The sequence below is a fragment of the Rosa rugosa genome, chromosome 7 (genome assembly GCF_958449725.1).
Source record: "Rosa rugosa chromosome 7, drRosRugo1.1, whole genome shotgun sequence".
In the NCBI taxonomy this organism is placed as follows: Eukaryota; Viridiplantae; Streptophyta; class Magnoliopsida; order Rosales; family Rosaceae; genus Rosa; species Rosa rugosa.
Window position 1 is genome coordinate 29401506 of NC_084826.1, and position 16527 is coordinate 29418032.

The following is a 16527-nucleotide window of genomic DNA, read 5'->3' on the forward strand; positions in this document are numbered from 1 at the left end:
TTAATCTTTGTTAGTTTATTCTATTTTCTCATTATTTATTTACTTTTGTGTTTATTAGGTTTTTCGGAGCAAATATACAAAAAGAAGATAATACTGAGGAAAGATGGGCAAATAAGGAAAAACTTGAAGTCCTGGCCAAGCAGAAGACCTTGATGGATCGAGGAGCCCAATCTATGGAGATATCGCAGCAAATTATGGAGATATTCGCAGAAATATTGATGATAACATGGCAAATTCTCATCGGACAAAGTGTGGAGAATCCTAAATCAAATAGAGCATCAAGAAGTTGCCTTTCTCTACAATTCAAGGAGTCTCAAACCAAAAAGGAATGAAAGAGGACTCAAGGAGCAATATAAAAAGGCTGTGCAAATCTGAAAAAGCTCTCTCCTCTCTTCCTCTCTTTCCTCTCTTCTGCAACTTCTTATTTTTCTCTTTAGCTTGTTTTTGTTTTTCTTTCTATGAGAAACTAACTCTTTAGTTATGGGTTGTTGAAGCCCCAAATCATGATTGTAAACTTGTTATGACTTTCAATTAGTTTTGTTTATCTATTAGATGAGAACCTAATTTCTATCTTCACATTGATGATTCCTTTGCATGTTTTCTTCGGTGCGCAACTTAGATTGCATGTTTAGGGTTCTATTGCTATGAATGATCATTGCTTGTGCCTTGCTTCGAGGGTTTCGTTGAGAGTTCTAGAGTAGTAAATTGTCTATAAGGCAAGTGATTAGGTTCCTAGGTTAATTGAGACGCGTCGTACTCAAGATGCCTTGTGATGTCTCATTGTTCTATTGCGTAATGATATCTTTGTGTTAAATCTAGAGTTGCGTCTCTCACCTAGCATACAAGTAAGGAAAAACAATAGGTTAATTCAGGCGTTGGGTTAACTTGAGCATCTTCATCCATAGATAAATGAAATTAGCTTGAACATGTTTAGTTTACTTGATTGATTGGTGGTGGATGCAATTCCTCTAACTTGTTTTATCTTTGATTTTCAAAACCCTGAATCAAGTCTTTTTATTTTCGGAGTCATTTAGTGTTTCATTTTTATTTAATTAGTTCGTCAACCAAAACACCTTCAAAAATTATCAAACTTTGTCAGTAGTTAGTTTATCATGTCTAAAGTCTGTCTGTAAATTTTCGTGACATTTAGAATAGTTTAGAGTCATCTTCCAGTCAAATCTTTTATAACTGGACAGTTTAGGTTTATTTTGTTTTGAGTCTTTAGATTAATGATTAGACCACAATCTCTTGCGGCAACGATCCCTGCTTACCTATACTATTTTTGACATTCTTGTAGGGTTAAATTATAGGCATTTTTGTGCATCTATTTAGGTGTATAGAAATAGCCTATCAAAGTGTGATTGTAAAATGAGGAGTGTGAATTTCATTCTATATTTAAATTGAAAAATAAGAAGTAAGAAACCTCATATTTGAGCAGAGTTAAGAAGACGACATCAAAGATTTTCTAAACCCCGAATCCAATACTCTTGTTTCCCACAAAAAAAAAAAAAAAAAAAAAACACTTCTATGATAAGAGGAAATTTTCTGTAGTACCATCATGCCACATGTAGAATGGAAGCAATGGAAGCACATGCAGGGGTAAATAGGGCTATTTGGGCATCACATCATATTAAATTAAATGCATATGTAGAATATATTATGCAATTCTTAATTTTTATTAGGTAGCTGTACCATTCATGTATTTCAACTAATGTACTGACAGTCCTGATCACCTGGTCAGCAACTGACTAGGGATCATTTGCTCAATCACCGTCCGATTTCAATCGGACGGTTCACAACTCTCTTATTCTCTCTCATCACTTAGCTGTGAACCGTCCGATTTCAATCGGACGGTGATTGAGCAAATGATCCCTGGTCAGTTGCTGACCAGGTGATCAGGATCGATGTACAGATTACTGAAGACTTTTTCCCGTGATGCTCAAAAGGAGAAATTTTGTTACTTTTTTTTTTTTCCTTACACCCGTGTGGTTGTACACGGCAAACAATATATAGTCAATTGACTATGTGAACAATATAATGTAATAATAAAGAGAACATAACCGCTCCCCTTAATTAGTTGATTATTTACGCAATCGTACTTATTAGCTGCTAATATATTTAAATCTAACAGTAGAAAATAATAAGGTAGTTGGAATGAGTTTAATTACTTCTTTATTATCTACCGTTGGGATTGACATCCCATAGTAAATAATCAATTGAGTAGGTCATCTTCTTTCCAAAAAAAAAAAAAAAAACTGATTAGGTCATCTCTATTCCTATTATTTACTTCCCTTTGGGTCATCAAATTTCTAAATATTAAGGAATCGATTTCTGACGTTGATGTGAGACTCACATTTGTTCTGATGCCCATCACTCTCTTATATCTGTTCTAATCAAGTAAACGTGTAATATCATGGATAGTGATTTCTTTTCTTATTATAAAACTAACCGGAGCGTTAGCCCTACAAATTTGAATCCCAGAAAAAATGGCAAAGTGGTAGTTAAGTGTGAAAGTTGATGGCTACTGTTAGAGAAAATGTGTTGAATCTGAAAAGTAGGAGCAGTGTCCAAAAAAGAAGGTTTGCTGAGCAAAGAGAGTTAAGTTAGTTAGTGGTGCAGCTAGCAATAGCACACCCCCTCAAAACAAGGAAGCAAAGAAAGGGGTCAGAGCTCAAGTCAGGCTCAGAGTGTGTGTTTCTGCCTCATCAAAAGCAAAGTGAAAAGACGACGTTTCTAGTTTCTTGTTTGTACCACAATTGCGTGCCTGGCAAGCGAGGACCAGTTGAATGATTTCTTTTTTGTAGAAGGCGAGGTTTTGATCATTTTTGTATAGGCTTACTAAAAATTGAGCGTCCCAAAGATTGTAATAGTTTGTTATTGCTTAGATAGGCAGTCTTTTACTTTGACTTTTTTATGTAAGATTTGTAGACTATAGCCTTTTGGTTGTTGAACTAATGAATTTCAACTTTTATTTCGAAAGAAAATTGATTTTGCCTTTTTTTATAAGAGCTTCAACCAAAAAAGAGAAAAGGGAGTGTGATAGAAGCATTTTATGCGACGTGTATATGGTTAATCCCTATATTAATCTTTGTTAGTTTATTCTATTTTCTCCTTATTTATTTACTTTTGTGTTTATTAGGTTTTTCGGAGCAAATATACAAAATGAAGATAATATTAAGGAAATATGCGCAAATAAGGAAAAGCTTGAAGTCCTGGCCAAGCAGAAGACCTTGATGGATTGAGGAGCCCAATCCATGGAGATATCGCAGCAAATTATGGAGATATTCGCAGAAATATTGATGATATCATGGCAAATTCTCATCGGACAAAGTGTGGAGAATCCTAAATCAAATAGAGAATCAAGAAGTTGCCTTTCTCTACAATTCAAGGAGTCTCAAACCAAAAAAGAATGAAAGAGGACTCAAGGAGCAATATAAAAAGGCTGTGCAAATCTGAAAAAGCTCTCTTCTCTCCTCTCTTCCTCTCTTTCCTCTCTTCTGCAACTTCTTATTTTTCTCTTTAGTTTGTTTTTGTTTTTCTTTCTATGAGATACTAACTCTTTAGTTAGGGGTTGTTGAAGCCCCAAATCATGATTGTAAACTTGTTATGACTGTCAATTAGTTTTGTTTATCTATTGGATGAGAACCTAATTTCTATCTTCACATTGATGATTCCTTTGCATGTTTTCTTTGGTGCGCAACTTAGATTGCATGTTTAGGGTTCTATTGCTATGAATGATCATTGCCTGTGCCTTGCTTCGAGGGTTTCGTTGAGAGTTCTAGAGTAGTAAATTGTTTATAAGGCAAGTGATTAGGTTCCTAGGTTAATTGAGACGCGTCGTACTCAAGATGCCTTGTGATGTCTCGTTGTTCTATTGCGTAATGATATCTTTGTGTTAAATCTAGAGTTGCGTCAACCTAGGTTGCATTTTAGAAAATAGGTTAGGGGCATGTTTACTTACTTAGAATGGGAGGGAATGATTACGGGGTAAAAGTATTCATGCGTTTACTAACACATGAAGGAATCAAAATGGATGTAGGTCCCACCTCTTTATAAGGAATGGATTCCTGAATACTCAGGAATTTGATTACAAAGTGGGGAGATGAGTTTATGAATCAACTCCTCCGGAATCAATACCGATTGCTTTCTTCTCCCATTCCAGTTGTCTCCGTTTCATGATTAGTTTCCATTCCAAGTAAGTAAACGTGCCATAGGTGTAGAGCGTCTCTCACCTAGCATACAAGTAAGGAAAAACAATAAGTTAATTCAGGTGTTGGGTTAACTTGAGCATCTTCATCCATAGATAAATGAAATTAGGTTGAACATGTTTAGTTTACTTGATTGATTGGTAGTAGATGCAATTCCTCTAACTTGTTTTATTTTTGATTTTCAAAACCCTGAATCAAATCTTTTTATTTTCGGAGTTATTTAGTGTTTCGTTTTTATTTAATTAGTTCATCAACCAAAACACCTTCAAAAATTATCAAACTTTGTTAGTAGTTAGTTTATCATGTCTAAAGTCTGTATGTAAATTTTCGTGACATTTAGAATAGTTTAGAGTCTCGATCATCTGCCATAACTGGACAGTTTAGGTTTATTTTGTTTTGAGGCTTTAGATTAGTGATTAGACCACAATCTCTTGCGGGAACGATCCCTGCTTACCTATACTATTTTTGACATTTTTGTAGGGTTAAATTATAGGCATTTTTGTGCATCTATTTAGGTGTATAGAAATAGCCTATCAAAATGTGATTGTAAAATGAGGAGTGTGAATTTAATTATCTATTTAAATTGAAAAATAAGAAGACGGCATCAAAGATTTTCTAAACCCCGAATCCAATACTCTTGTTTCCCACAAAAAAAAAAAAAAACACTTCTATGACAAAGAGGAAATTTTCGGTAGTACCATCATGCCACATGTAGAATGAAAGCACATGCAGGGGTAAATAGGGCTATTTGGGCATCACATCATATTAAATCAAATGCATATGTAGAATATATTATGCAATTCTTAATTCTTATTAGGTAGTTGTACAATCCATGTATTTCAACTGCCGTACTGATTACTAAAGACTTTTTCCTGTGATTGCTCAAAAGGAGCAATTTTGTTACTTTTTTTTTTCCTTACACCAGTGTGGTTGTACACGGCAAACAACATAGTCAATTGACTATGTGAACAATATAATGTAATAAAAAAGAGGAGCGGTTATGTTCACTTAAATTAGTTGATTATTTACGCAGTCGTACTTAGCTGCCGTTATATTTGAATCTAACCGTAGAAAATAATAAAGTAGTTGGAATGAGTTTAATTACTTCTTTATTATCTACAGTTGGGATTGACATCTCACAATTGAGCATAATAATTGCTGAGTAGGTCATCTATATTGGTTATCAAATTTCTAAATATTAAGGAATCGATTTCTGACGTTGATGTGAGACTCACATTTGCTCTCATATATCTGTTCTAATCAAAGTAAACGTGTAATATCATGGATAGTGATTTCTTTTCTTATTATTATAAAACTAACCGGAGCGTTAGCCCTACAAATTTGAATCCGCAGAAAAAATGGCAAAGTGGTAGTTAAGTGTGAAAGTTGATGGCTAGTGTTAGAGAAAATGCGTTGAATCTGAAAAGTGGGAGCAGTGTCCAAAAAAGAAGGTTTGCTGAGCAAAAGAGAGAGTTAAGTTAGTTAGTGGTTGCAGCTAGCAATAGCACACCCCCCTCAAAACAAGGAATCAAAGAAAGAAAGAAAGAAAGAAAGAAAGGGGTCAGAGCTCAAGTCAGGGTCAGAGTGTGTCAACAAAAGCAAAGTGAAAAGACGACGTAGAGCTGAAGGAAACCCATTGCTTTTCAATTTTGAGATGATGATGGCGATGCTGGTGGTTTTGGGCATTCAATCAGAGCTCTAGTCGAAAGCAGAAGAAAATGGAGCAGATCCAGTTCAATCCTCCAGGTCTCTCTCTCTCTCTTTTATCCTTTTCACCTCTTTCATTTCATATATGATTGTTAGGCTGAAATTTGCGAATACCCAAAACCACAAAATATGTTGTTTTTGTTGTTGTCGGCTGAAATGCGAGGATTTTGTTTTGACATGTTATACTAGATCAAATTGAAAACCGAGGGTTCTATCGAGTTCATACTAAATCAATTTTTCGGGCATATGGTTGTTCCCTTTCTTCTGGGCAAGATTTCTGTGATTTGCTATATGAAATTGAACGTTAAATGCCGGAATAACTTGGGGTGAATATTCTCAAACCATGGGTTCTGCTTAAGATTTAATTCAAATGAAGAGGAAGATTAGAATAAAAAATAAAAAAAACAATCCGAAGAAAATGGATGGGTTAAATGGTTGTGATTGTTGTCGATCATGTGCTAGGTTGGTCCTTATGATCTACTAATTTAGACTAAGCTCACTACTTTGGATTTGGAAAATGCAGGAGGATTACTGAACAAGGTGCTGATGAAACAGTTGCTTTTGCTTTGTTGTGTGATATCTGTCGCTGATGCCAATGTACCCTATGATTTACACAAAACGCCCTCAGTATCTTCGACAAGTGCACCTTTGGCAGCACCTCCTATGCCAAATCTTCCTTTGCCAGCCAGGTTGCAACATTTCATGCCGCGCGGTGCTCCCGTGGCATTTTCACCTGCTCCTCTAAATGGCCCCTTGGTAACTGCTGCTAATCCACCGACAACTTCTCAATTGTCAAAGCCACCAAAGAGCAGTGGCTTAGCACCTCCTCTTGCTGGCTTTAAGAGTATTGCTCCTCAGTCTATTGCTGGTTCAATTCCTCCTGGTTTAGCTAAGCCACCAATCTCTCCATCCAGTTCCAGTAAGTTACACTTTTGATTCTATTCTTATTTTTTTCGCCCTTTTCTTGTTTTATGAATTGAACCATCTCAGATGAATACTTTGCAATGAAAGAAGCTGAATAATCATTAATATTCTTATCTCTGATCCTTTATTCCTTTTATATATGTATAACTATATATTAACCTATTTAGATAGATGCTGTGTGTGGAATCAGTTCGGAATTATATATATCCACTGGCTTAATTTGGATATACAGTGGAGATATGCAAGAACAAAAATTGTTATTAGAAGCATTCCTCAAATACTTTTATGGGAGCTTTTATAGAATAAGATTATCATTTTTTTGTTTTGTTTTTCAAGAAAAAAGAGGCTTATTTTATTTTTATTTTTTTCATTACAGAAGGTGGATATGGAATCCACAGACTAATAAAAGAAGCTAGTCTTTGAGAGACTAGCAAAGAGTACACCCCAAAAACACAGCCAAACAAGCCTCATGCACTACAGCTAACAAGTTCAGCATAGTAGAAAAAAGGGAATGGTCCCTAAAGGCAGTAGTAACTGATGTCCATAGAGCAGACCAGAACCACACCTAATCCCATAGACTAGATCTTCTACTCCCATCCTGTTATATTCTCAAAATTTCTTATGTTACGCTCCATCAGAACCCAAATAAAACTGCCATCATTAATCAGTCCCAGAGGTTACATACACTTGGTCCTTCTCAGAAGAAAAGAAAAAGAAAAAAAGGGACCACAATATTGGGCTGATGGCCTACCCTGTTATATAGTCCAATCATATGAACTTTCAATTGTATAGGTCTCCTATCAATGATCACTCCAACAAAATATCATCCTGAAAAGAAACCTTTTAGACATTTGATTATGATCATTCTAGTGTTTTTTATAAACATTCTTTGTGTTTGTTTTTATACAGTTAAGTCAATCTTTTGTGAGGATGATTCATGAATAAGAACTTAAAAGAATGATCAAATTATTGGAGCACATTGGTAGTGGATTCCGCAAGTAGTCCATTTTAAGTACTTGAAAACTGTCATCCCATATTTATGTGGTCATCCTATATCTATATATATCCCGGCATGTACAATTTGGAGCAGATTGTTGCAATATGTTGGAGGCTTGGACAAAACCTGTCACCTTGTGTAGACTGAGGACTTATTTAATATGGGGCAAAAGAAGGCTGTTACACTTTGAAGATGTGAAGCTTTGACCTCTAAGAATGTGTTTAGAGCTGGATGGAGGATGCATTTACACTATCTGGGACAATTTGGATAACAAGGAGCAAACAATTATTGGGTCTCTGCACTGTTTCTGTAGCACTTCTGGTGCAACACATGTTTGGTTGGGAATCTTGAGTTGATGTAATTATTCTAGTCACTCATTGGATTTTGTTGTTTCTTGATAAACTTCTCATCCATCTTTCAGTGCATCCTTTAGGATGAAGTATGGTGGATGTGGTTTCTGTTTGGGACTGTTTGGATAGAAAAGAGCAAATGACTCTTTCACAGCAGGATCTAGGAGGTGCTTTCTATCTGGAAGAGTGAACTATCTAGCCTTACTTTGGGCCTCTTTGTCTAAACATTTCGGGGTATTCCTAGCCTTGACTGATGTGATTTAGGCATTTTTCTTTTTGTTTTTTTTGTTTATTGTTTTTTAAATATATTTGTATGGACTTCTTGACCATCGTTCATTGCGTCTTTTCCTTCTATTTTACAAGAGTGTATGCATATAATAACGCTCTTTACATGTGATGATGCCCTAGACTTTCTACTACATTTCATGGTAATGTTTATGATATCAGCAACCAGATGCAATGTAATTGGCTAACTTTGACGCTGACAAGGGTGTTTTTCTTTTTCTTTCAGACTGTTGCAAACAGAATATGGTACTGAGACGAGGAAGTCGGGGTTGCAACTGTGTTTATCCCATAAAGCTTGACATTCTCCTGTTAAATGTTTCAACAAATCCTAATTGGAAGCTCTTTCTTGACGACTTTGCTAAGCAGCTTGGTCTGGAAGTTTCTCAAATAGAGCTGATTAACTTTTATGTACTCAACTATGCAAGATTAAATATTTCAATGGATATTACTCCACATTCAGGGGTCAGTTTCTCTGCCAGTGATGCATCTGCAATAAACTCTTCTCTTGTCATGCACAAGGTTAATTTAGACCCTTCATTAGTGGGTGATTACAAACTCCTCAATATCACTTGGTTTAAGCCTCCTCCTCCTTCTCAAGGTAATTATGTCTTGACCCTTACATCTTTTATTCCTTGAGTCTTCTGGTATTTACATGTTTGCGATATGGTGGGAAAGTGGAAAATTATATGGTGAAAGTGGTAGTCATGAGACAACTCTTTTGTTTTGATTGTAGATTCAACTTTAACTGGTTTGATAGTCTTAGATATAATTAATCTCAACATTGAGGTAGCGGTGTGTTTGCTTCTACTGTATATATATTGTTTAAGCTGTGACAGGAAGTTAATCATGCTGTATGGATATTAACATCCTTTTTTCTTCTGTTATTCTTTTTTTTTTTTTTCCTTAAAGCTCCTGTTGCGACATCACCATTGGAAACCCCACCAAAACCATCACCAGCTCTTACATCCACAAGTGCTTCAAATAAAGGGAAACATTCAAATTGGATTCATATTATTGGTATTGGTGCTGGCATACTGTTCCTTGCCATTATATCTGTGCTTATACTTTGTTTATGCATATTCCGTAAAGAGAAGATTAAAGCATCTCCTGCAGAAACAGGTACTTTTTTCAATTACAGATTTGTACATGTTTTTGTGTTCTTCTATCTTTGTTGGCTGCAATCTATATATACTATTCTGACCCAAACCATAACTGACTACTGCTAGGAATTATTATACCAACCAACTTTTAATTTCACTTCTAGACTTTGCAGTCACGAAAATATCGTAGTCCTGCAATAATAAGTTACTGCAACTTAAACAGTAAAGTTTTAATGTAAAAAAATGCCTCGCCAGTATAAACAAATGATGTTGTATGTGTATAATTTATGGACATAGTTATAATTTGTTGCATTGCATATTCAATGATTTGAATATTATATATGGAAGAGAGGAATTGCAGAATTTTTAAGAGGCAATCTTGCTCTTCTATTGTCACTCTAAAGTTGATTTTTGATACTGTTAAGAGCATTCTTTATTCTTTTGGCTTGAAGACCTGAGCTGCTAATAGTGTTATTGCTGCTAAGTGGGATATACGAATATATCTCTTGGTTGAGTTTCTTATTTTTTTTCTGTTGTTATCCTTGCAGTTGGGGATTTTCTAGCTCTTGTTCTAGGTTGTTTTTCTAGTTGTAAGATGTTTCTAGCTCTTGCTGTTGGTTGAGTTACTTGTTGTATCTTGTTGTTTGGGATTTGTCCTGCTTTCGGTTAACAAAAATATTTAAATACCAAAAAATAATTAGCAGACGAACAAATTACAAGACATTTGATGAAAAAAGTAATGGAGTTTTGTATACGACTCTTCTGCATGGTGATTAGAGGTTTACTTTTCATGAAATTTTTTTTGAGTTGTTTGTTTCATGTTCTTTTTGATACATTGTTTAATTATTTTTCAGCACCAGAGAAACAGAGGACTGTTGACACAGTTCTACCAGTAGGATCTCTACCCCACCCTAGCAGCACTCGGTTTCTGGCATATGAAGAACTTAAACAAGCAACAAACAACTTTGAATCTGCAAGTATACTTGGAGAGGGTGGGTTTGGCAGGGTTTTCAAGGGTGTTTTAAGTGATGGTACAGCTGTAGCAATTAAAAGACTTACTAATGGAGGGCAACAGGGTGACAAGGAGTTCTTGGTGGAGGTTGAGATGCTTAGCAGGCTGCATCATCGTAATCTTGTGAAGCTTATCGGTTACTATAGCAGTCGTGACTCCTCACAAAACTTACTTTGCTATGAGCTTGTGCCAAATGGAAGCTTGGAGGCTTGGCTCCATGGTAATTGTTTGAATCACATGCTCTTCCAGTGTAGAGATTTAAAATCAAATCAATGTAGGCAAAGATGACAACACAAAGAGAACATTCTATAGCTTCATATATATATATATATATATATATATATATATATATATATATTTTAAGCATTGCTAACTGTAATATCTCTCCCACAGGTCCCGTGGGAGTGAATTGTCGTTTGGATTGGGACACCAGAATGAAGATTGCACTTGATGCTGCCAGAGGACTTGCTTACCTGCACGAGGACTCACAACCTTGTGTTATTCACAGAGATTTTAAAGCATCCAATATATTGCTGGAGAATGATTTTCATGCCAAAGTTGCTGATTTTGGCCTGGCTAAACAGGCACCTGAAGGCAGAACAAATTACCTTTCTACTCGGGTGATGGGGACATTTGGGTAGGTCTTTAATTCACAACACACACCCCCCTCCCGCCTCTCCTCCTCTCCCCCCTCCCTCCCTAATGTATTTTTTTATTTTATTTTATTTTTTTTAATTTTTTTTTTTATGTACAGGTATGTTGCTCCAGAGTACGCCATGACTGGACACCTACTAGTTAAAAGTGATGTTTACAGCTATGGGGTCGTCCTTCTCGAATTACTTACTGGAAGAAGGCCTGTAGATATGTCGCAGCCATCTGGGCAGGAGAATCTTGTCACTTGGGTTAGTATTATTTATAAATCAACCCCTCATTTATCTGTTTCTAAGTGTTCATGATGTTAAGGGACAAAGGTGAAAGCTCATATTCTTTACGGAAAAGTAAAGGGAAAGGAAAAAATCACTGAAATGTTTGTTCGTACTTTAGAAGTGGGATGGGAAACTGAGACAAGTGGATTTTGTTTCTTTCAGGCAAGGCCAATTCTTAGAGACAAGGATCGGCTGGAAGAGCTTGCTGATCCTAGTCTTGGAGCAAAGTACCCAATGGAAGATTTTGTAAGAGTTTGCACCATTGCAGCAGCTTGTGTTGCTCCTGAGGCAAGCCAACGCCCCACAATGGGTGAAGTGGTACAGTCACTGAAGATGGTTCAAAGGATCACTGAATATCAGGATGCTGCATTAACCTCTTCCACTGCCAGACCCAATCATAGGTCATCAACTACCTTTGAGTCTGATGTATCATCCTCGATGTTCTCTTCTGGTCCATACTCTGGTCTAAGTGCGTTTGATAATGACAACATCTCCCGGACGGCATTTTTTTCTGAAGATCTTCATGAAGGACGATGAATACTTAGCAGAAGTCCACGTTATGTTCAGAACACACTTGACTGTTTGGTATAGCAGTGTAGGAGCAGTCCCCTTGTGAAGGGGATATAGAGATTCATTCTTGGAGTAATGTATAGGTTTTGTAATTGTGATTCTTGATGAAGGGAGGAACGGGTGTCCTTTTGTAGTCTATTGTGTGGGGAAACCATTGTCAAGTTTTTCCCATGGCAATGGTTTGTCGCATGTTGTATGAAATTTTGTACATAACTTGTAAACTTATTTTATGAAATTGGGGTTAATGTTTCGTATCTATTTACATGTATGTTGGCTTTCAATTGGAATAAGAAATAATGGTTACACCACTGTAATCGTACTTGAGGTAATAACAGCCGCTGTATTACTGACTTCCAAATCCACATGTTTGGGAAGCATAATGCATTTGAAAAAGAAAACCATTTAGTGAAGCAATTACATCGAAGTATGGTTTCCTCAGTTGGACATCTACAGAGTGCGGACAAGATTCACATTTCGTAAGACTCAATGAGTAATTCACGTCGTAGTTCCACTCATCTTGTAAAAGACCCTGGTTCCAATCACAGGAAAGAGAAACACAGTAAGAAGCATGAACGTTGCCTGATTCTGTTATTTGCCCACCAAGTTCCTTAATGCTTCGATTCCGCTGCATATACAAGAATAGCTATGCTATTAGATTTCAACTGCTTTTAACAAACTTTTTGTTCAAAGTACTACATATCATCCTTCTTACAAACCCGGGATCTCTCTAACTAAATACTATTAATTATTAATTTCTTCTCCTGATAAATGGCACTGTAAAAGTGAAATGTGAAAAAAAAAAAAAAGGAAAAAAAAAGTAAAAGAGAGAGTTTGGAGCATCCGGAGAAGGGTAGCATACCTCTTTGGAAATGAAGGTATTAGATCCTCAATTACACTAACAATTACAGAACCGCCTTTGTTCTCCAGAGACAATGTCTGCCTTTCTTCTACCACTGAGATGGGTGAGAAAGAAACACTAAAGTCACTTCAGATAAAAAGGCACCACAGAAAACTAAATAAGAAAACAGGAAAACTAAGAGAGAAGGCTAAAAATGCAAGTAAGATTTTATACATGTCAGGAACATCAATACTTATTTGGCTGACATCAGCGACGGTGCTACTTGCAGGCAGAGAACAATGCGAAATCAATTCGATTAGATACTAATTACTAGGTGAAATTTAGTCAAACAATTTATTTGCAATTTTTTCCATCCCTACATTAATTGGCAGCATTCAATACCAGTTCAGACTGCCTAAGAAATTATGATTTACATCAGACAAGAAAGCACAAGCACATAGTTACTAGACAGCCTAAAATCATTCATACAAAACACTATAGTTGCATTCAACCAAAAGAATTGTGTAAATTTTTAGTTTCAATTCCCTGTTGGAAGACGACCCCCCACCCCCCGGCACTTGGTGATCCTACAGCACAGAAATAAATCCACCTAACCTGAACAAGCCATCGTCAAACTTTTGGAATTGGTTATACATGTCCTATGCTACAGAATTATATATACAAAACTCCATCAAGTGAACTCAATTAGCGGAACTAACATCATAGTTTTTATAAAAGAAACATACTTTCTTTTACAAAAGAGAAAGGTGCAATGCAGGAGACAAAAGTGTCCCCTGAACTAGCTAGCAAAATGGAACTAATAAATAATTTGATGATGACTTTCCGCATAGATTAAAGGAGATTTTAAAGTTTAGACTGAAAAGAAAAAAAAAAATCAAAGAACTTTAGATAGTAAGGAAGCAATAACAGAAATATTGTTTCCTAATGATGGCTTTCAAATTTATGAAGCTTCATTTGAAGGAAAGAAGGAAAAGAAAAAAGAACAAGAACAAGAACAAGATAGTCCAAATACCTCCTGAATCTTCTCGAGTTGCACAATCACCTTTCAGATATAATGTATCATCCCAGTCCAAATCCAAGCCATCTTTCTGTGCAAACTCCTCCAACATATGACCAACAAGATCATGGGCTATCATGCTTGTCTTATCGGACACTTCTTGAATTGCAAGGTATTGGTTACAAGTGGTTTGTTTATGCACATCATCTGGCTCGACATGCAAGGGGTCTTCCGTATCCATTCCAGTGTCATGTTCAGGTTCATGTCTCTCAGTAGAAGTCCCAGGAAACCCTCGACTAATACCATTGAAATCATGAGAAGTTCCTTGATTGGAGAACATTGTTTCCCCAGTGCTTTCATCCTCATAATGTGAATCATCAGAGTGAGATCTGTCACTTCCAGATATTCTTTGTTCCTGTGGCGAACCATGATTATGGTTGTTATCATCATTGCTAGACCTATCATCACCATCATCCTCGTCATCCTCATCATCGTCTTCATCCTCCATTTCCTCAACATATGCCTCAGCAAAGTCTAGATCTAACTCATGGTCAGGGAACATATCCCATACAATCTGCTTTGCCTGAGCACTCACATTCAATATACATTCCACCTCTTCTTCAATTTCATCCTTTAAGATGGGTCTATGCAGCTTGTTTTGTGACATGTTGATAATATCAAGAGCTTCTAATAATGACTTTGGAATTGTATCCATATCACCACACTCGAAGAGATATTCAGTTAGCATTTTCTTAATTGCATATCGTAAGCTCCTGTTTGATACTTCAGCATCTTGGCCTAATATAGTCTTCAACTTTTCGAGCTCTTGCAAGCTAACCTTTTTTTCAACTAGCCAAATAGCCCTTGCAATATCATCCTGCAGTATCATTATCTCTTGTGAAAATTGGCGAAATTCTGTTACAGTCGAATTATGGAGACCTGGTTGTAACTTCACTGCTAGGCCTGCTACTGCCATGGCTTTGGCTAGTGATTCCTGCAGTTCATCTCCTGTACCAAGTTCGGAAAGCATCGTGTCACAAGTTTTCCGCAATTGATCAATCAAAGTCCTTTTGTACAATGTATTTTTCTTTTGATGTAACTGAGGTAAATGTTGTACTCCTTTAAGCCTTCTGCTCATTGCAAATAGGGTCTCAGAAGGCAAGTCCTCAAGTCCATCCAGTACCTTTCTAACAGCAAGACGTAGAGACTGTGATCTGGAAAGAACTGTAACAACCTTATCTCGGAAATTTTGTGGGTCACTAAGATATTGAGATAGTTGCTTAAAAATGCCCAACTCATCATCGTCATGATTATTTTGGCTTCCAAATTTTTTTTGCAGAGATTCTCTGATAAACTTCTTCATCTCGCAACGAGTGTTCTCAAACTTGACTGAACCTGCTGCAAGTGTAGTAGCTATAAGGTGAAGCCCCTTAGTAGTCAAATCATCAAGGCATGGCGATGACAAGGCTGTGGATATACTTTTTCTGTCGAGCATTAGAATATTATCTCGCTTCCCTGCTTCAACATTGCATGCTCCAAAGGCTGCTTGAACAGAAGACTTTGCAGTCTCATAGAACAGCTGAAGAAATCATGATAGGCAGATATGCCGCCCAAAAAAAAAAAAAAAAAAAGGTGCAAATCAAACACAGTATAGGAATAACAACAAAAGCAAGGCAGAAGAAACTCAGAACACGACTAAGGTAGAAGTCCTATAATTAGCAAAAGCAGTCCTAAAAGGTAAGAGGGCATTAGAGCATGAAGACGAAGAATGGAATGTTGAAATGGGTATAAATAGTTTCAAGGGAATGGGCTTACATCATCTTCCCTGAGCAAAGATTCCGGCAATGAATCTCGTTCAAAGTCAGGACTTTGAAACAGGGTGTGCTCAGATTCAGAGAGAGGAAGACCCAACAACCACCTGCTGCACGGATTGATTTCAATTGGTTTGACGGGTTCAACACCCAGAAAAAAAAGAAAAAACAAACTCTCACTGACCTCCGTTTGAGTTGAATCTGCTTCTCTTTGCATTTAATCTGAGACCAAAGGGTCTCGCAATCCGTTTGGTAGAACACAACGTTTTCCATCATAAGCTGCGAATCAATCAAACCAGAGGGTTTTAGAAGCCGACTTCTGACGTCAACAACTCCTTCAACCCGTTCACCTACTAAACTTGTGACGTCGATACCAAATTTTCAGTGTATTTTTTTTTTTTTTTTTCAGGGAAATGACTCTTTACCCTAAAATTAGGGACCTTAATTGTTGGGATGAGAATCCATAAAAGGGATCGGAACAAGTAAATTAAAGGAAATAAACTAAGTAAGATTTATATTCATGAGGTAGGTTGCATTATATAGCTAGCTCTCATAGTTAGTAAAAAAGATTTGGCAAAAATACGTACGTGTTGTAGAGAAACTGAAATTGAGAGGAATTTGCTGTGTATTCTCATTGATAATAGGGGCCTCTTTATATAGAGGATTACAATGCATAGAATCTCAATCGTACAGGGAAAGTAATCGTACATTGAATAGGAATCTAGATCATTCTAATTTAACCCTATTACCACTAGGTCAAGTAACCTACAGTTTGGGCCAA

The 16527-nt window shown here is 36.6% G+C and overlaps 2 protein-coding genes across 5 annotated transcripts; one reads left to right on the plus strand and one right to left on the minus strand.

The window, feature by feature from the left end:
* The first annotated feature begins 5658 nt into the window (after positions 1–5658).
* LOC133723906 (proline-rich receptor-like protein kinase PERK3) lies at positions 5659–12335 on the plus strand. Of its 2 annotated transcripts, none has more exons than XM_062150780.1 (8): positions 5659–5954; positions 6442–6834; positions 8698–9069; positions 9381–9590; positions 10426–10803; positions 10977–11220; positions 11338–11485; positions 11672–12335. In XM_062150780.1, the coding sequence occupies exons 1-8, from the start codon at positions 5927–5929 to the stop codon at positions 12044–12046; spliced, it is 2148 nt and encodes a 715-aa protein (XP_062006764.1). In that variant the 5' UTR covers positions 5659–5926; the 3' UTR covers positions 12047–12335. The 2 variants fall into 2 exon arrangements, with proteins under 2 accessions (XP_062006764.1, XP_062006763.1); XM_062150779.1 differs by having other exon boundaries at positions 5661–5954; positions 6439–6834.
* Positions 12336–12422: 87 nt separating this feature from the next.
* Positions 12423–16090, minus strand: LOC133723907 (uncharacterized). 3 transcript variants are annotated; one of them, XR_009853334.1, is made up of 5 exons: positions 15931–16090; positions 15751–15856; positions 13951–15514; positions 12939–13055; positions 12423–12704 (listed from the first exon to the last, which is right to left on the minus strand). XR_009853334.1 is itself a non-coding variant. In XM_062150781.1 (5 exons), the coding sequence occupies exons 1-5, from the start codon at positions 16020–16022 to the stop codon at positions 12668–12670; spliced, it is 1893 nt and encodes a 630-aa protein (XP_062006765.1). In that variant the 5' UTR covers positions 16023–16087; the 3' UTR covers positions 12423–12667. The 3 variants fall into 3 exon arrangements, 2 of the variants coding, with proteins under 2 accessions (XP_062006765.1, XP_062006766.1); XM_062150781.1 differs by having other exon boundaries at positions 12939–13032; positions 15931–16087; XM_062150782.1 differs by having other exon boundaries at positions 12939–13032; positions 15751–15853; positions 15931–16086.
* Between the last annotated feature and the right edge of the window lie 437 nt (positions 16091–16527).